The following is a 21,067-nucleotide window of genomic DNA, read 5'->3' as shown; positions in this document are numbered from 1 at the left end:
TCCCCACATTGTGTTTCAATTTTCCAATATTTCCTCAATCTTTGTTTACTGTCAGTGAATAAGAACATTCTTGTTTGCATCCATAGGCTGAACACCTGTATAGACCAAATACTAATCACAGATGTGGGTTTGTTACATTTGCATCCAGTCTAGATAATCCCATGTCTGGGCTGTGGACTAATGCATTTTTGCTCGATTGGATACAATTGTACCAAACGGTCAGTATTAGATCTGTTCCGATTTACAGGTCCTACAAGAATGTCGTCATTAGTTGACAACAAGCAGATCTATTGAAAATATTATGGCATTGAAAAACAAAATATATTAGAAAGTCACAAAACTTTTATTATGCAAAACTTTGATTATTTGATTACGTTTTTCACATGAGACTGAAAAATAGATAACGATAAATGACAAATTCAGCTCTGCTACACATGTATGTTTGAGCTAGTAAGGCATTATGGGCATAGGATTGATCTTGGGGACTGAACTGAACGAAAGACTACATGACTGATGTTGCTGCAGCCACATTGTGCTTGCTGGCACGGGGATCCAAAAGTGTATGATTGTCTCCTGCCTCTGCACCTCCTCAAGCTCTGCTATGTCTTTCTGATACAGAGGTGCCCAAACCGTGTACATTATTTCATGTGTGCTCTGACTAGTAATTTATAATTGGGTAAAACTTTGTCCTCCGCATTTGAATCTAGGTTCCTTTTGATGCATCCTAGAATTTTATTTGCCTTGGCAGCAGCAACCTGGCATTGGTTGCTATAATTCATTTTACCATCCTCTAGTACTCAAGTCATTTGCCATGTTAGTCTTGCCCAGTGTTTTACCATTTATTGTGTAGTGATGACATTTTTTCTCTCCTCTTAGTTCTTGCATCTACTCGTAGCCTTTATCATGTGTGATGTTTTCCAGCTTACGTGTGTTTCATGTCTATATTAACATCAGAAAAGTAAGATGAAATATGTGAATGGAAGGGGGGGGGGGGGGGGGTCTTGTATACAACATGCATATTCTCGGAGGAATAGGCTGGTATTGAGTTATTTTTAATGCATGTGTGGGTGGCTGAGAAGAATTCTTCTGGGGATGTGGTGGGCTTCTAGCAGGTTTGAGGTTTGCCAAAGCTTCGCTCTGATTTACCCATCGCTTCAGAATATCGCAGGTTCTGCTGTTCGCCTAACTGAGACCCCTTGAGGCAAAAATAAATTCTCACTGGCGCTTTAGACATAAAAATGGCGGAAATAAGGAGCAGGAATCTATAAACCTCCGGCATCATGGAATGTCCTATTGAAGCTCGTTCTTTCTTTGACCTCCATCTCCACTTGCAGCCTGGTGTTATATGGTCCATTACTGCACAGAGTCTGCCCACCACCTTTTGGTCAGAGACCGGCATGGATGGAGCAAAAAGTACCCATGAGGAGGAAGGGGCCCATAGCAAATGCAAACTGGGGTCTTCTTCCTAGTGCAAGTCTTCGTACAAGACTTGGGCCGACCACCAAACCCTTCTGTCCATCAGATCTGAAGACCTGCAACTTCTGTGTAGTGTCTCCTCATCTAAGATATGATTCCTCTATGGCAGGTACTTTGTTGTCACAGGGATTCCGATGAGCAAACCCTTCAACCTGATAGAGTCCGAATTGTATTTTTGCATTTCTTGAAGATGGACCCCAACCCACCAATCCCGACCAGTTTATAAAGTATGATCTAAGGCTTGAGCTATAGATGTGAAAGGATTTGGAGCAACTAATGTTGGTCAACTGTTGCCAATCATGCCAATGAAGATTAAACAAACCAACCCAATCAACTGGAAGTGGATTGCCACCAAATGTTGCAGTTGACTGGAACGGAGGTTCACTGTGATACAGTCTTGATTATTCTACCGATTCTCGGAATATATGTTACTCAAGAACATATGATCCACATTTCCAAACAAACTAGAAACAGAATTGGTACCAAGTAGTCAACCACTGAATAAACCAAGGTTGGCACTACATGAGTTGGGTATTGTCATGGCTTAATGTAACCACATGGGCCATCTGCCCAACAGTCTTTAGCAGTAGTCTAAGGTGCCTAGTCAAGAATTAGAAATGATGAAAGTCATAGTTCACCTTCAGCTATCTTCTGATACATCGTTGAGACAGGCCAGAAGAATCAGTTGCCGTTCAGGTGCTGGGACCCTTACCAGTTGCCTGGAAGAATGGGTCAGTGTTTGTCTACAATTGCCGTGCCCCATCACCTTCCTTCAGATTTCCATATCTCCTAGCCATTCTAATGATCATTGGTAGTCCCAGGTCATGGACTCTCATTAATGCAATTTTTTTAAATAGCTCAATCAAGTGCCAGAAGACAGATAAAATAAAAAAACCATCTTAAAGTGGTTGTCCAAGATTAGAAAAACTTGGCTACTTTCTTCTAAAAACAGTGCCACACCTATCCACAGGTTGTGTATGGTATTGCAGCTTAGCACCATTGACTTCAATGGAGTTGAGCTGCAATACCAGACGCAACCCATGGACAGGCGTGGCGCTGTTTGGAAGAATAGGGCATATAGACAGTGGTTGACTAAATGAGAGAACCCCTTTAATGCCATATTAGAGGGATCTTACTGGAATTTTAAAATCGAGCTACCTACTGTGAATCTGGCCATGTTACCCTTTTCTTTTTCCCTGTGCTGGTCTCTCTGGGGAGGGACGTCTTTGAGATACTGGCCTGTCTGGTGAGGTGACCACCGCTTTACACAGTATGATGAGAGTGGTGGTGGTGGTGGTCACCTTGGATGTAGTTATTGCCAGGCAACGACAGTCTTGCAGTACAAACCAATAAAAGAAAAAAAATAAATCAATATAAAAACAGTAATAAAGATAATATGAAGGGTGAATATAATATGTGCAAAAAACAACAAACCCCAAAGTCACCCATAAAAACATCAATTCATTTTTATATTTTTTTACCCTGCTCCTTCTCTTTTTTTTGTGGTCTCTCCACTTCTGCAGGAAATACACGAAATGATAACCCCCCGTATACTGGGACATAGGACACGACTGCGGAAGGTGGGGGCAGATGAAGCCCGCAAACCACATCAGACCCTTTATCTCTTTCTCCGTCTGTTAAAATCAAGATTTTTTTTTCGCATGTAGGGAATTCATGGTTTATCTCAGTCTTGCCACAGACGCTCATTTACAATTAGATATTTACATCTAGTATGAAGGTCAGTTGGGTTATGGCCTCCAGTATTGAACAGGCCACACGTGTGCAGTCCCTCTCCATTGAAATGAATGGGAGTTACAAAAAGTACCAAAGTACTTTTGTGGGAAACCCCTTTAAAAGTGTTTATAGACAGAGAGCTCGGGATCATATTCGATTTGAGGAGGGCAATTTGAATGGACCCTAGGGAGAAAGCTGAAAAGGTGCCCCTAGCAAGCTCCATATAGTTCACCATCTGAACAACTCTTTCCATTCTAAGGGTATGTTCACACGAGGGCGTCCGTAACGGATGAAATTACGGGGATGTTTCAGCCTGAAAACATCCCCGTAATTTCAGCCGTAACGGCATGTGCAGGCGCTTGAACGCCGCGTCCATTACGGACGTAATTGGCGCTGCTATTCATTGGAGTCAATGAATAACGGCTCCAATTACGGCCAAAGAAGTAACAGGTCACTTCTTTGACGCGGGCGTCTATTTACGCGCCGTCATTTGACAGCGGCGCGTAAAATACGCCTCGTGTGAACAGACAAACGTCTGCCCATTGCTTTCAATGGGCAGATGTTTGTCAGCGCTATTGAGGCGCTATTTTCGGACGTAATTCGGGGCAAAAACGCCCGAATTACGTCCGTAATTAGTGCGTGTGAACATACCCTAAAGGGATAGTCCAGTTTGGACAACCTGTTCTTTTATTTAAGATTCCCCCCTGCCGAGCCCCATGGTAGATAATCAGCTGGGTCCTTCACCATTAGGTACCTCAATTAACACCTCTCTCCCCCACTAAGCTTTTTTTCCTGGCTGGTTATCTCTAACTTGTGTCATGGAACTAACTGTGATATTATGTGTTCAGTGTATGGAATTGTTATTTGAGCACTGAATGGGACTATTATAGATCCACTATATAACACTATTATATAGGCATCATAGTCAGTATTATGGGGTCTCTATGTCAGTATTATGTGGTCACTCTTTGGCGGTATTATGTGTTCACCATATGGCACTATTAAGTAGGCATTATATGACAGTATTATGTAGGTACCGTTAAGCAGTATTATGTGGCCACTGTATGGCAGTATTATATATGCACTGTATGGCACTATTATGTAGGTACCGTTAAGCAGTATTATGGGGCCACTGTATGGCACTATTATGTAGGCACTGTATGGCACTATTATGTAGGCACTGTATGGCACTATTATATAGGCACTGTATGGCACTATTATATAGGCACTGTATGGCACTATTATGTAGGCACTGTATGGCACTTATGTAGGCACTGTATGGCACTATTATGTAGGCACTGTATGGCACTTATGTAGGCACTGTATGGCACTATTATGTAGGCACTGTATGGCACTATTATGAGGCCACTGTATGGCACTATTATGAGGCCACTGTATGGCACTATTATGTAGGCACTGTATGACACTATTATGAGGCCACTGTATGGCACTATCATGTAGGAACTGTATGGCATTATTATGTAGGCACTCTATGGTACTATATTGAAGGCACTGTATGGCAATGTTATTATGTTGGCATCAAATGGCATTATTATGTAGGCACTGTATGGCAATGTTATTATGTTGGCATCAAATGGCAGTATTATGTAGGCACTGTATGGCACTAATATGTAGGCACTGTATGGCAATGTTATTATGTAGACATCATATGGCAGTATTATGTAGGCACTGTATTTCAGTATTATATAGGCACTGTATTTCAGTATATATAGGCACTGTATAGCTCTTATGTAGGCACCTTATAGCAGCATTATGTGAACAAGGTGTTAATTGGCACGCTATGGTGGTATTATTTAGGTACAGAATGACACAATATTCCTGTATTCTTGGTAGTATAATAGCAGTATTAGCCTCCATTTTCTTTCTTTTAATAGAATTGGGCCATTTTTCAGCATGTATGTAATGGCATGAATCTTATGTAATTATCTTATCTACAGTTCGTCTTGTTGGCAGTTTTCTGGACACATTACAGATCTACGTCAAGAGCTCAGTCATAAAGAATATAACATTTCAGTTTCCTGCCATGAATGAGAAATTATGTGGAATCTGCTTTACCTTCATGTATTTCCATGCACGTGAGTAAGAAGTAGTTAAGTGGTGCTGATGTCGGGCCAGAGACTAATATATTAGGTGATTGCAATATTAAATAATGAATATTTTATTTTAGGTCTCTCATTGTCATCGAGCGATAAAGTCCTAGCTGAGGTTGGAAAGAAAGTATCTCTCCCTTGTGATAAAGAAACCAATGGCGAAATAAAATGGTTCAAGGATAAAATTCTTGTTGTTACATACACAAGATACAAAAAATTTTTCAACCATCAGGCAAAAGGTAAAGCTCATATGGTAACTGTTGGGAAATTGTTTTATTATTTGGTGGACGCCATTTTGGAGGTACAAAACTTCCTTCCTGTATTGTCTATATAGACAGTCCTTCCCCTAGGGACCAGGGAGTGACAGGGGAGCTGCGTACAGAGCCTTATCTGTGTTTATTGTGTTGCTATCCTGCCTTATCTAGACCTCCAGCAGTACAACAGAGCTGTCATTAAAGGGAATGTGTCGCTAGAAATTTATTTAATTTTTTTCAGTTAAACAATTAGTATTTGAGTGATTACACATTGTTTTAATTTTTTTAATTTTTTCACAAGTCAGGAAATATTATAAATTAGATTTTAATTTATAACATTTCCATGTGCTGGCCACTAGAGGGAGCAGTTCCCAAAATTGCAGCATGGTCAATGTGGTAAAGCAACCTCATTGATTTTTGCTGCATATTTGGGGTGGACACACTCGCTCTAGTGTCCTCACACAATCCCCCCTCTCTTCTTCTGGCTGGTGCCAGGAGAAGGAGGGGTTTGAATCTTCAAACCTCCTACACTGTGTGCCGCCATTTTCTGAGCGACTGCACAGTGTAGGAGGATTAGATACAGGGCTCAGCAGACAGTATCACATGAACATAATACACACATCACATACACGAACATAAATTACCTGCCGCCGCTGCCGGTCTACGGTCCTATACCTTGCGCCTGAACATATGGCCGGAAGCCGCGGCCGGAAGTCGTCATCTGACTGTCCAGCAGCGGCTTCCGGTCCACATGAAAATGGCGCCGGATTTCGCTCTGCGAACGAGCTTAGTTTTGGTCTGTGTGGGAGCGGCGCATGCGCTGTTCCCTCACAGACGGCGTACGCTTCTGAGAATAGAACAGCTCCCGTTTGCATTCTCTATGGGTTGTATGTGCCGTATTCCATCTCTGTATGTGTCGTTAATCGACACATACAGAGATGAAAAAAAAATGGCAGCCCCCATAGAGAAGAAAAAATAAGAACACAGTAAAAAGTAGAACATGAGAACACAAATAAATAAAATTTATGTTAATATCATATTAAAAGCAATATGATAAAAAAAATAATAAATTTCATGACGCCTTCCCTTTAACTCGCCCACCCTCTAATGATAATGAGATGACTCTGCTCATTCTATACCGGTCTATACAGCAAAGCTGACAAGTGAGCTACAGAAAACAGGAAGTGACAGCCTATTGTGTGCCTTATTGGCCAGTGTAAAAACGTAAATTTAAGATTTGTTTTATGTGGATAGTAAAATAAATAAATAATAATCAAAAAAACACCCAAAACGTAAAAAAAAAATACAAAAATGTTTATAATAAAAACCTGATATAAAGAATATGTAATTCTTTGGTGATACTTTCCCTTTAAAGACCATGGATACCCAAGTTATTATATTATGATTAGTGATGTTATCGGGGGCACCCATTATTCCCAGACGTAATTCAAAACTTTTTACCAGCATGACCGAAAGGACTCATAAAAAGACACTATTTGTTAAGAATTATAAGTAAATGGTGTTTAATTTGGAAAATATTAATGGTATATTTAACTTGTCCATTTCAGTTGATGCGAATCACTACAATGTTCCATCCCACAAAACCAACAACCTAACTGTGATAGACATTACGATCTCAGATTCCGGCACTTATACTTGTCAGTATGAAAAGTCCGTTATCAGAACTGTGGAACTCCTCGTATTTCAAGGTATGTTAAGGTGGAAGAATACAGACCACTTGGGTTGAGTGTTCTTTAAAAAATTAGGGGATACTTTCCATATTTTTTCTGCAAAAATGTTCTCCAGTGGTGCACAATCTTTTAGAAAAAAAAGTTTAAAATACAATTTGAAGACTTTGTCAGTCCATAAGCCTGCAAATATATCTTGGCAAAGGGTGAGACCCACGCAAATGTGTGGAAAACATCCAAACTCTACAAACATACATTAGTCTTGGTCCAAGTCCTACCCAAGGTATTGGTGTTATCCTCTATTTCAGTGATACTCAATCTTTTTACCATGGAGGAGCCCTTAAATGTTTTTCACCCATCACAAGTCTGGCGACTCCCGCTCCCCACCGTCAACTTGCCTCAGGTCTGTGTCCTCCTTCCTCTGTTCAATGTCGCTCCTCTGCTTCTGGCTCAGCGTCTGGCGGCCACTCTATGGAACCTTTGCAGCTCGCCCTGACCTATTGCTCATTGGACCACTCCACACCCTTATGTCAGCCGTCACCAAGGGAGACTACTAGCAACCTTGGGATACTCTGCAGCAAAGATTACATCCCTGTTAAGAGGTTATAGGGTGAAGACCAGGGTTTCCCTTAGACTCCGTTCCCCGGAGTAGCCCCAAGTCATATCCCTTGGTGACAAGGTGGTTTCACAATGTGAACATCTAAAGCTTGGTGTCAGAGAATTCCTATGATGAGCCAAAGTGGTTCTAGCTTCCTACATAATTTTTCAGACCTATATCTTCTAATATTTTTCTGACATCTCAGAAGATATAGGAGAATAGGTGGATAAAAGTAGAATGAGAATCTCAGAGATATAAATATTGGGTTCCTACAGGAGAGATTTATCCTGGATTTGAAGGTGTTTTGCAACAATAGATAATAATATCAAGTGGTTTAGCTATGTCTTAAGGGTCACATTGGTGGGGGCCCGTCACCTTACAAAGACTAATGGGCCCACTTCTTAAGTGGCAAAAGGCCCTCAGGAACCAAGGCCTAGGAAAACTGCTACCTTTACACCCTCTATATCTGTCTCCTGAAATAGATGGTGGAACCCTTAATACTTTACATTCGTAGGGTCCAAGCTTCCCCAACTGTTGTCTGATTGACTTTGTCCTAAAATCTTTTGTGGGAAAAAACCTCATCCTGCAATGGTAGGAAACCCAAATATGTATCCTACGTTTCTTCTTATTCAAGCCTTTTTGTTTTCTACAGTATCCATACTCCCTTCTGCCAGTCTTCTTCTATCAGAACACTTGGTATTGGCATTGACATCATCTTCATCAATTCCGGGACTACACGTCTCATGGAAGAAGGATGGGATTGTGAAGTCGGATGATCCTAAACTGGAGGAGAACAATGTGAATTTAAACAGCGGTGGCCGGTACATGTGCCACATTAAGATGGATGATGGAAATGACCTTAACATCGCCACACAGATCAAAGTTTTCGGTACGATAACCACTGTCTAACATTTCCCTTCATAAGCTGGTAATATAACAACAGAAATATCAAGTTGATTTAGTTATTGAATTTCATTTTTCCAAATCCCCCCTCCCCCCTGGTCCACTCATCACCAAAAACATTAAGCAAATCCACCCCCACACGACTCTTATCCACATGTCCTATAATCCATGTTCCAGGACCTCTTCCCCCTCCTTATTCAAGTGTGTTCAGTGGCCAAAAAATATTAAATGACATGCTAGGCTTTTGTAAACAATCGACCTCTGGATGTAAACAAGAATATTTCATTTCACCGACAGCAGAGATCTTGAAAATGTTGAGGAATTGATACAATGTATATTAGAAAGCATTTCAACATAAAAAAAAAACAATAAAGTCAACTGTGGGCACAAGCTAAAAATCCAGCTTTTGCCCAGAGTGGTGGAGCCCACCTTACCCGCTAAGTCATAAATATCTGATCGATACTGATCCGGCGATCCACCATGGACTTCTTCTGCAGTCTCCTACCACACTCAGGTCCAAGGCAGTGGTTGTCATGACCCACACCGAAACTAGTACAGGGAGCAACTCTCGGCAGGCACCTGCAAGCAGACTACAGTGGTTCTCCAGATCAACACAGACTTTGAGGGTGGGATGGGCACCATCACCAGGAGTTTTAGTCGGGAATTTCACTTCAATTTACAGCTCTCCTTTTTCTAAGGTAGAGTAGAATTGGTCGCTATGGACATCTACTCCAGTTTTCATTAGGATCATAGTGATTAAAGCCGGCCAAAAGAGCCCTACACAGCTCGTATAAGAATGAGGTCTTTGCTTTCAAGAGGGGCTTCGACACCATAGAGGCATAAGACGGTCTAATGGCAACAGGTCTATGTCCCACCACTCTTCTCAGATCTTCTTTTCACAATTTTTTCAGGTTTCCTTGACTTTCCTCCCATAGTCTACACATCGGGAAAGAACGTCGTCACCATCCCGTGGATCTTCAACTTTAATATTCGAAACAAACCCATGTTATCAGATGTCCATGTAGTAAAAGGGTCTATCAGTTATTCAGCCCTGATCCTCAATGAACTTAGTGTCACTGAAGGTGCTGCAAGTTGGCCTGCAAAGAGTCTTTCGAAGGATGCGTCTGGGATATCAAGCGACCTGAGCGTTCAACTTCTAAATCCTAAAGGTGGCAAATATCAAATGGAGATCCTTCTAAGGATCGGGAATAGAGAAAAGAAGCTGACGAGGGAGGTGTGTGTTGCGAATCTCACCGGTAAGAAATGTCCATGTTTTCCAGTAGAGTTGTGATGGTTGAGCGCTAGTGTTGGTAGGACTAGTGTCTCATTGTTCTTTACAGGAATATTATGTTGCAGCCTTACTTAAGAGTAAAGCTGATTATGTTAGAGTCTGACTTACTGTCTTAAAGCCTGACTTATTCCTTCCAACTCAGCCCTTTACATGCTCAACTCGGCCAAACGTGCATTTGTATTCAATAGTGAGAGGAGAGTAACGGCTGTGAGAATCCTCTGGTAGTGACTTATCTCCCATGGAAACAAACAATAAAGCTGGTTGAAATCCTACATGTGTAAATGAACGGCGATCAACGAGACAGCTCGTTGATCGGCGCCCGTTTGCTCCTTTCACACAGAGCTATGTAAGCGGACAAGCGCTCATTGCTCCGATCGCTCGTCCCATATGTTATTATCATGTCGGCAGCGCGTCTCCCTGTTTATACACCAAGATGTGCTGCCGACAATAATAATCTTTTACTTTTTAAAAACGATCAGAAGAGGAATGAGCGTTTGCTCGCTGATCTCTTGATCGCTGCTCTTTTTACACAAGGCAATTATCATATAATTGGCCCGTGGAAAAGGGCCTTTACTATATCAAAGCCTATCTTATGATCTAAAGGCTCAACTTATTATATTAAAATCCCTTACTTTCAATTATCGAATAATCAGGCTTATTATCTCAACGCCTAATTTATTATGTCAGAGTCCTCCCGTGTTATCTCAGAGTCCTCCCGTGTTATCTCAGAGCCCTCCCGTGTTATTTCAGAGTCCTCCCGTGTTATTTCAGAGTCCTCCCGTGTTATTTCAGAGTCCTCCCGTGTTATCTCAGAGCCCTCCCGTGTTATCTCAGAGCCCTCCCGTGTTATCTCAGAGCTCTCCCGTGTTATCTCAGAGCTCTCCCGTGTTATCTCAGAGCCCTCCCGTGTTTTCTCAGAGTCCTCCCGTATTATCTCAGAGCTCTCCCGTGTTATCTCAGAGCTCTCCCGTGTTATCTCAGAGCTCTCCCGTGTTTTCTCAGAGTCCTCCCGTATTATCTCAGAGCTCTCCCGTGTTATCTCAGAGCCCTCCCGTGTTATCTCAGAGCCCTCCCGTGTTATCTCAGAGTCCTCCCGTATTATCTCAGAGCTCTCCCGTGTTATCTCAGAGCTCTCCCGTGTTATCTCAGAGCTTAAAGGGTTTGTCTATTTTAGGGTGGGTGACAGTAATAGAGGGGCTGGTAGGCCCACTTTTTACATTATAACCTATGATATATTCTTATCGGACATTTTCCCTGCTTTTTCTATAGCATGGTATATATATTTTTTAAATCTACACCTGCAATATTTCATGTTTTTTTACCTTAAGGCGTACTTACCAACTGTTCCGATTTTTGCAGGGGACGCTTGTGATCCAGTCAACAAAAGGGGTGGAGTTTATGCAAATTTGCTCCAAACATGGATGTTTTGGGGCGTTTACAGTCATAACGGGGGTGGGGCTTGAAAGCTCTCTGTTTTTAGGATGCCTTTAGGTTAGGGTGAAGCTTCTACTTTAGTCTCATGCGGAAGAAATAGGATGCAATATGACACAAACGCAGAAGCAACATTAAGCTCGTGGGCCGCTATACAAAATCTGTAACCGGCCTCCCACCAACCATGTGCTATTGATAACACTGGTGGTTGTGTGGCCTTTGGGCCCCCACAGGCACCAAGTTTTGGGTGTGACTGCTACCTCTGCACCCCCTATAGCTACGCCCTTGTACAACTGCAACATGTCCGATATCTGCGGGTTCATCTTGCAACAATTACAACTGATATTGTCACAATAACACTCATTGGAAGTCATGGGAATAACAAAAATAAAAACACTTCTCCCCGATGCAGCGACTGCGACAAAAATGAGAAATTGTCACCCTGTAGCGATCGTCTTGTCAGAATATATGTAGGAAATACTGAGGGGTTTCCATTAAATGATCCCTGTTCTCTCATCATTTCCATGGTTACAACCGTTACTAGATAGAGATAATTAATAATAGCAGAACGGATATATCCCACGGCAGCTGCAGGGTGAGGTTACCAAGGCTGCAGCCGTCACTTTAAGACAGAAATTCTATTTCCAGATTAATGATTTTTTTTTTCTTAAAGGCAAAATAATTAGTTATCTCTGAGGCGACCGGATTATAAAATAGTAACAAAAACATTCTCAAAGCTCAGTAAGAATGCGAACAACCAATAACTACAAATGTCAAACACTAACCGTAAATGTCCACATTTTCACACCATGTCGTTTTGAGGTCCGACATTCTCTTGTGAATAATTTCTTAATATATCTTTATAGCGGTTGGAGCTTTGTTTTTCTCATACGGAGCTCCAAATCCCCTGCTTAGACATAGAGGTAAATTATATATTTCTGTCTCCCTACAGCCACCACTAGGAGGAGCTAAGGAGGTTACTGCATACAGCTGATACATTGATCTCAATAATAACACAGTATACAGTAAGCTCCTAAGCTCCCCCTAGTGGTGGCTGCAGGCTAACAGAGTCTATGCAGAGGACTTGGAGCTCTGTATCAGAAAAACCGAGCTCTAACATTATCAAGATATATTAAGAAATTAATTAGCACAGAATTTTGGACTTAGATATAGTTGAACACCATTTTGTTTTACTTAACAGCTGTGTGATTCACCATGAAATCAGGATGTATAGGTTCTGTATACAATATATACATCCAGTATTCATTTATATAGTAAGATAGAATGACTGTGCGATTAGCAGGATTGCGGGTCATTACACTTTTACACAGCCTGACGATTCTGCTGGTGTTCATTTATGTAGCATCTTGGACTTATGGGCCTCTTAAGGGATAGGGAATTAGTTGCAACATCTGCACCCCCTATAGATTATACTACACTCTGCAGAACAACTTAAAGGCTGTGTACACCTTTAAAACAAATATATATTTTTTTAATGTAACTGTATCAGTGTGTTTGGTGCAACTTTCTGATTACTTTTTATTAAAAATTATTTTTACTTTTTGAGATACAGCTGCTGATACCGTCCCGATGACCTGACAGATACAGCTGCTTTGTATTCTGTATACAGAGCAGATGTATCTAGCGCTGAGTCCTGCGTGTATCGATCCGTTACCGATCGCATCCAAGTTCATGACTTAGATATTATCGATAACAGGTGGATCCTGTGTGTCAGAGACACGCAGGACCTGCTGACACTGAACCCGTCAGTCCCGCTGACCTCATGGATACAGGTTTCAGTGCTAGATACAGCTGCTCTATATACAGAATACAAAGCAGCTGTATCTCAAAAGGTGAAAATAATTTGTAATAAAAAGTAATTAGAAAATTGCACCACACACACAAAAAAACTTTTTCGAAAGGTGTGCATAGCCTTTAAAAGTGTTGTCTCAACAAAGGCAACGCTGGTAAACAGATAATTTTGCCGGAGGTAAGCCGCGGCCATGCATTTTCCCTGCAGCGGCCTCTAGTATTACAAGTTGGCCATTCAGATGAATGGCTGGCTTGGGTATGCCAGACCAGTAGCTTCTCTTAAAGAGATATTCTCTGTGCCGGCTCAGAAGGAATTGTGGCACGGGGCACTTCGATGATGTCCCAATAGGCATATGAGAAATGCAAGTAAAACAAATGGATCTATATCGGCGCTGCTGCTTAATGTGGACGAGGTAAGTATCCAGAGGTCAGGTTTGAGTTTAAAGTAAACTGTTTATTCGCAACGCGTTTCAGCGCCGAACTGGCGCTTTCATCAGGCATAGGGATACAGAAAAAAGACACATGTTTATATAGGGCCAGTTCAGATTAAACAATTAGGTAAAAAAACGCGAAAAAATATATCGGCGGGTCAAAGTTCAATTTGAGCGATCTAAGATAATATAGATAAATGAAAGTTTTAATGCATAAGTAAAAGAGTATAATTAATAAAAGACTATACGTCCTATCAAGAAATGATTATGGAACGAAGTAAATTAAAACTATGTGCAGTGTATAAATGACAGTTATCATTCAATTACTTAAAACAATAGTTAGGGGTGAGTAGACATGATTTAAAATCATGTCTACTCACCCCTAACTATTGTTTTAAGTAATTGAATGATAACTGTCATTTATACACTGCACATAGTTTTAATTTACTTCGTTCCATAATCATTTCTTGATAGGACGTATAGTCTTTTATTAATTATACTCTTTTACTTATGCATTAAAACTTTCATTTATCTATATTATCTTAGATCGCTCAAATTGAACTTTGACCCGCCGATATATTTTTTCGCGGTTTTTTACCTAATTGTTTAATCTGAACTGGCCCTATATAAACATGTGTCTTTTTTCTGTATCCCTATGCCTGATGAAAGCGCCAGTTCGGCGCTGAAACGCGTTGCGAATAAACAGTTTACTTTAAACTCAAACCTGACCTCTGGATACTTACCTCGTCCACATTAAGCAGCAGCGCCGATATAGATCCATTTGTTTTACTTGCATTTCTCGTACCTAAGCGGTCACCCCGGTGACCGGCCCGGATCTGGCAGCAGCTACCCCGTGGACCCCAGCGCTGAACTCTTCCAAACCTCACGGTGAGCATATATATCCCCTTCCCCTTCTCACCTCCAATTTCCTTGATCCACACCAAGTGGCGCCGTGGCTCTTTTTCTCCTTATCTTACCAATAGGCATATGGACAGGGGTTGACTTTATTAAACAACCCCTTTAAGGACTCATGCTCATGGCAATACCATGTGCCGGGACCATTTACAGCAGTACTCACAGTCCCTATGGACATGTAGGCAGTCCATGTGCTGCCACATATCCACCTTAGATGGGAAATGGTCTGACAGCTGCTTTCCCCCTACTCTGATGTCATCACTGTGCCAATCCAACATTGAGCTGAACTGCTGGGTATTTGACAGACCCGTTGCTATGGATACAATGTTACAGCTATTGTTTTTTATATGTGGTTGCCAGGCGGTGCAGTCCTAGCAACCAGTCAGAGTGTCAGATTATTCAGGTCTCTGATATATGGTCTAGCAGGTGCTGATCTTCTTGCCCCTTGTCTATGACAGTCTAATGTCACCCCCATTCTATTTTTCAGTGTCTGATTCACAAAGTGACATCCACATGGAGACCACAGTCCCTCTGCAGTGTAATATAAACTGCATTGACCACAATAGGAAACTTTGTTGGCATCATTGGAAGGCGGGTCGTGAGATGTGTGGACAACCGGGGCAAACTTCCTTCAACATAGAAGTCGCAGCTAAAAATGAGACTGTGGTCACCTGGACCTGCAGTGTAACCGATGGGAAAGAGAGGATGGTCAGTGCCAACGTGACACTAGGTGAGATGCCCCATGTCCTATAATAGAAGAATGACCGTGAGACAATGTTCTGCCTTCAAGGGGTATTACCAGGATATGCCATAAATGTCTGATAGATGCACCTATCACCCACATGTAGTCATCTGACCCAGGGGCGTAACTAGGAAAGACTGGGCCCCATGGCAAACTTTTGACTGGAGCCCCCCCTCCCCAGGGTGTCACACAACCCCCCCTTGTAGATAGTGCCTTTTTTACAGCCCCCCCTGTAGATAACGCCATACAGCCCTCCTATAGATAACGCCATACAGCCCTCCTATAGATAACGCCATACAGCCCCCCTGTAGATAACGCCATACAGCCCCCTATAGATAACGCCATACAGCCCTCCTATAGATAACGCCATACAGCCCCCCTGTAGATAATGCCATACAGCCCCCTGTAGATAATGCCATACAGCCCCCTGTAGATAACGCCATACAGCCCCCTTTGTAGATATCTTCAGAGGGGGCTGTATGGCGTTACCTACAGGGGGGGCTGTATGGCAATATCTACAGGGGGGACTGTATGGCGTTATCTACAGGAGGGGCTGTATGGCGTTATCTACAGGGGGGGCTGTATGGCGTTATCTACAGGGGGGGCTGTATGGCGTTATCTACAGGGGGGCTGTATGGCGTTATCTACAGGGGGGGCTGTATGGCGTTCTCTACAGGGGGGTCTGTATGGCGTTATCTACAGGGGGCTGTATGGCGTTATCTACAGGGGGGGGCTGTATGGCATTCTCTACAGGGGGGGCTGTATGGCGTTATCTACAGGGGGGGCTGTATGGCGTTATCTACAGGGGGGGCTGTATGGCGTTGTCTACAGGGGGGGGCTGTATGGCGTTATCTACAGGGGGGCTGTATGGCGTTATCTACAGGGGGGTCTGTATGGCGTTATCTACAGGGGGGCTGTATGGCGTTATCTACAGGGGGGGCTGTATGGCGTTATCTACAGGGGGGCTGTATGGCGTTATCTACAGGGGGGGCTGTATGGCGTTCTCTACAGGGGGGTCTGTATGGCGTTATCTACAGGGGGCTGTATGGCGTTATCTACAGGGGGGGGCTGTATGGCATTCTCTACAGGGGGGGCTGTATGGCGTTATCTACAGGGGGGGCTGTATGGCGTTATCTACAGGGGGGGGCTGTATGGCGTTATCTACAGGGGGGGCTGTATGGCGTTATCTACAGGGGGGCTGTATGGCGTTATCTACAGGGGGGTCTGTATGGCGTTATCTACAGGGGGGCTGTATGGCGTTCTCTACAGGGGGGCTGTATGGCGTTCTCTACAGGGGAGCTGTATGGCGTTCTCTACAGGGGGGACTGTGTGGCGTTCCCTACAGGGGGGGGCTGTATGGCGTTCCCTACAGGGGGTGCTGTATAGCGTTCCGTACAGGGGGGGCTGTATGGCGTTCCCTACAGGGGGGGCTGTATGGCGTGTATTCATTATCAGGACACTTGTGTATGTGGCTGCACATCGTTCTAGTAAGAACACTATGTGCAGTATAAATGAATGGAGAGGAGTGCATGATGCTGATTGGTCACTGATTCGTCAGCATCATACACTTCTATTCACAACGCCCAGTTAGTAAAACAAGTAAACACGCCCAATTAAAAACACAATACACGCCCAGTTGGACATACGAATAAAAACACGCCCAGTTGTCCATTTCAAAGCTCATTTGCATATATATAAAATAGCTCATAACTTGGCCAAAAATGAACGTTTTTAAAAAACAAAACAAAACCGTTACTGTTATCTACATTGCAGCGCCGATCACATGCAATAGGAGATAGGGGTTTGAGAATCTGGTGACAGCCTCTTTAAGAAAGGAACTTAGGATAAAAGTGACTTCTCTATTCTTTCAGTTTAGAAATTGTGTTTTTCTGTTTTTTCAATAGAGGTAAAGTCAGATTTCCTGGACTTGTCTAACTCCCTTTTCTGGGTGACGGTTGGAGTGGGAATCCTCATACTTTTATTAATTGTGGTCATCTTAACCCTTTTGATTGCTCGGAATCGCAGGATGGTAAGTAAAAACAAAAAAACTTTCCTGCTCTGATCCTTCAGTGGCCAATATCCTGTTAAGTATAACTGTAATGACAGGGATAGGGAAACAGACAAGTGAGCCCTAATCTACCTGCCTACTTGCAACGACCCGCCCTAGGCGACGGGGTACAACTGGGCGGCGGCCCCTACGCTCAATAAGTGCCCGACAGACAAACAGATAAGGGTACACAGAAGCTAAGGGAAATGAGGCAGTTGCCCACGGCAACACCGTGAGCAACAAGAGTGGTGAACGAGCCGAGTCAAACCAGGAGTGTACGAGGTACCAAACGCAGAGCAGGAGAGTAGTGAACAAGCCGAGTCAAACCAGGAGCGTACGAGGTACCAAACGCAGAGCAGGAGAGTAGTCAGTAAGCCAGGGTCAATACGAAGCAGGGTCAAATGGTTCAAGAAGCTGCAGCAGGGCCAGGAAACAAAACGAGAAGAGTCACAAGCAAGGAGGAACAGGAAAGGCAGGTATAAATAGACAGAGGGCGGGAGCTAGCTCCGTCTGGCCAGGCTGTGATAGGCTCTCCCACTACTAAGCCTGCCATCCTGAGTGGTGGAAGATGGAGTCAGTCTCACAGACATAGAAACAGGTGCAGACTGATTACCTATGGGCGTGGACACAGAAGCTGTGCCTGGCAGATCCTTAACAATAACCTTATATTAGGAGGGTAGTGATGTCACTGCTGTCACATGACTAATATGGCTTGATATAAAAGGTCAGTAAAGGCAGAGACCAAATTTATAGATCCTTGGCCTCAATGCGAACCTGTAACATGGCACCGACGTACCATGTGTTATATATATTCCTGGTGTCTGCTTATGTGGCAGATCAGCTAATGGGCCCCGGTGTGACTGCCACATCTACGTCCCTATAGCTACATGGCAAATACTCCCAGATGTGAGAAGAAACTTCATTGCCTTCTAACTGGGGTGAATGAAAACAGACAGAGAAGTAACTTCACTATGTTAATGGGGATATCAGTAGTATACAAATTCTCTATGGGGAGCTGTGGCCCAGTGACCAATGCAGTGACCAATGCTGACCACACAGTCCAACCCGGAGATTCAAGATTTCAAATATAAGTCCCATAATATATAGACCATGACCCAAACTCTCTAACTCTCCCTGCCCAGGCTGTATCTATCTATCTATCTATCTATCTATCTATCTATCTATCTATCTATCTATCTATCTATCTATCTATCTATCTATCTATCTATCTATCTATCTATCTATCTATCTATCTATCTCATATCTATCTATCTATCTCATATCTATCTATCTATCTATCTATCTATCTATCTATCTATCTATCTATCTATCTATCTATCTATCTATCTATCTATCTATCTATCTATCTATCTATCTATCTATCTATCTATCTCATATCTATCTATCTATCTATCTATCTATCTATCTATCTATCTATCTATCTATCTATCTATCTATCTATCTATCTATCTATCTATCTATCTATCTATCTATCTATCTATCTATCTATCTATCTATCTCATATCTATCTATCTATCTATCTCATATCTATCTATCTCATATCTAGCTATCTATCTCATATCTATCTATCTCATATCTATCTATCTCATATCTATCCATCCATCCATCCATCCATCCATCTATCTATCTATCTATCCGTGCAGGGGTCAGGCCCAGGCTTCAGAGGGGGTATTGGGCCACCACAAAATTTCTTTCTGAGGGGCCTCCACCAATCTTAATGTGGCCCTGTTGCCGAGTCTTTAACATGGACTTTGTGTTGTTCCTTGTCTGAGCTTATAAATGAGATTTCTCCAATAAATGGTTAGAGAACACTTTAAATGAAAAGGGCCTTCTTCTTTGGGTAACCCTTTCTGGACCAGACCACAGTTTGGCAGATTTAAATGTACTCATTCTGAAGGGTCATTTTAAAAACAACAGAGAAAGAAAAATTTGGGAATTCAAGATGATGATAAAATTCCAGTCATTGACACAAGGCCTCAATCTAACACCAGGATTTATGAGCCACTACATGGACACACGTCACGTCCCCCATCAGACTGACTCCAGATGCCTTAACTCCTAAGTCATCACCCCTATAACCTCAGTTTTATTGCCCCGGCTTATCTTAATGATGTATCACCTCATGTACTAATTGTCTTTGTGTAACATCTAAATGTTGTGCTTTTTTCTAAGTCATTCATTTGTAAACTGCCTGAAGAAGGGGCCTCTGTGCTCTGAAAGCCGCATATAGAACTTTTATGGTTAGCCAATAAAGGTATCATACCTACTATACTTTTGTCTTTTTTGACACAAAAGTATTTAACATTTCATATTGTCTCTGGCTAACACGGTACTACACAATTTTTTACTGTACTTCTATAGAAGAAGAAATATTTGAAATGTCTTTCAACGTGAAACTAACGTCATCTCCATTGTAACAACACTATGACATCATCACGCGACACTATGACATGCCGGGTCACCTGGTCTCGCAGGTTTTGCAACCTACAAAATATTTGCACACCTCTCAAGATTTACGTTTCAACTCATGCAACATTTTGGGCCCCATCCTGTGCAGGAACGAGCACCAGAACTACCCCAGGACACCCCTTTTTATGCAGATTTGCATAACACCCCCTTTCATTTTGCGGACCATCTGTGAAGATCGGGACTGTTGGAAGGTCTGTAATATGATCGGGTTTTGTGCTGATTCTTGATCTTCTCTTTGCAGCGGCGGGCACGGTACAGGGCATGGCTGTTAGAGAACTTACACCAGCAGAGAAGATGTGAGTGTAAAGGGTGAGTGTAGGATTACAGCAGGACGGGATGCGGACAGATTTCTCGCCTCTCAGATTCTAATGTCCAATCTACTCTCTTGCAGATTTGCACCCCAGCGACTCCGAGAGAACAACTGATTGTGTCTAAGGTCCCGCAGACCACATTGTACAGAATTCTGCTGTTATTGACTTGCAGATCATTTCACCCTTCCTTGATAGAGGCCTCCGGAGGATCACTTCTCATCCATGTTTGCAGAATGTTGTTATATTATTAAATGCTTCAGAATAATTGAGGGGATGCGAGTGACATGACACCTCTGCTTACTGCTGCTCCGGACGAAAATCAGCACTAGGAGGCGCAAAACAGCGCTGAAGTAGCCTGAAACGGTTAAATATTAGTGCAGTATATCATTGTTCGTATATTATTGTTCTATTTCTCTGCAGACTGTTACATTGTATGACTCTGCAGACTGTTACATTGTATGACTGCAGACTGTCACATTGTATGACTCTGCAGACTGTTACATTGTATGACTCTGCAGACTGTTACATTGTATGACTCTGCAGACTGTCACATTGTATGACTCTGCAGACTGTTACATTGTATGACTCTGCAGACTGTCACATTGTATGACTCTGCAGACTGTTACATTGTATGACTCTGCAGACTGTTACATTGTATGACTCTGCAGACTGTCACATTGTATGACTCTGCAGACTGTCACATTGTATGACTCTGCAGACTGTCACATTGTATGACTCTGCAGACTGTTACATTGTATGACTCTGCAGACTGTTACATTGTATGACTGCAGACTGTCACATTGTATGACTCTGCAGACTGTCACATTGTATGA

General features: G+C 42.6%; 1 protein-coding gene across 1 annotated transcript in view; it reads left to right on the top strand.

Moving 5' to 3' along the window:
- Nucleotides 1-20,648, top strand: part of LOC142663595 (T-cell surface glycoprotein CD4-like) — a 28,705-nt gene extending 8,057 nt beyond the window's left edge. Inside the window, exons 2-10 of the mRNA XM_075842342.1 lie at nt 5,169-5,306; nt 5,399-5,560; nt 7,144-7,284; nt 8,514-8,750; nt 9,676-10,020; nt 15,132-15,374; nt 17,291-17,415; nt 20,165-20,232; nt 20,315-20,648. Coding sequence (XP_075698457.1) covers nt 5,255-5,306; nt 5,399-5,560; nt 7,144-7,284; nt 8,514-8,750; nt 9,676-10,020; nt 15,132-15,374; nt 17,291-17,415; nt 20,165-20,232; nt 20,315-20,348 — 1,407 coding nt within the window. The 5' untranslated portion in view covers nt 5,169-5,254 and the 3' untranslated portion in view covers nt 20,349-20,648. The remainder of the gene's footprint in view (nt 1-5,168; nt 5,307-5,398; nt 5,561-7,143; nt 7,285-8,513; nt 8,751-9,675; nt 10,021-15,131; nt 15,375-17,290; nt 17,416-20,164; nt 20,233-20,314) is intronic.
- Nucleotides 20,649-21,067: the final 419 nt, after the last annotated feature.

This window comes from Rhinoderma darwinii, chromosome 11, assembly GCF_050947455.1.
Source record: "Rhinoderma darwinii isolate aRhiDar2 chromosome 11, aRhiDar2.hap1, whole genome shotgun sequence".
In the NCBI taxonomy this organism is placed as follows: Eukaryota; Metazoa; Chordata; class Amphibia; order Anura; family Rhinodermatidae; genus Rhinoderma; species Rhinoderma darwinii.
The sequence above is the reverse complement of the archived record's forward strand: the minus strand, read 5'-3'. Positions and strand labels throughout refer to the sequence as shown.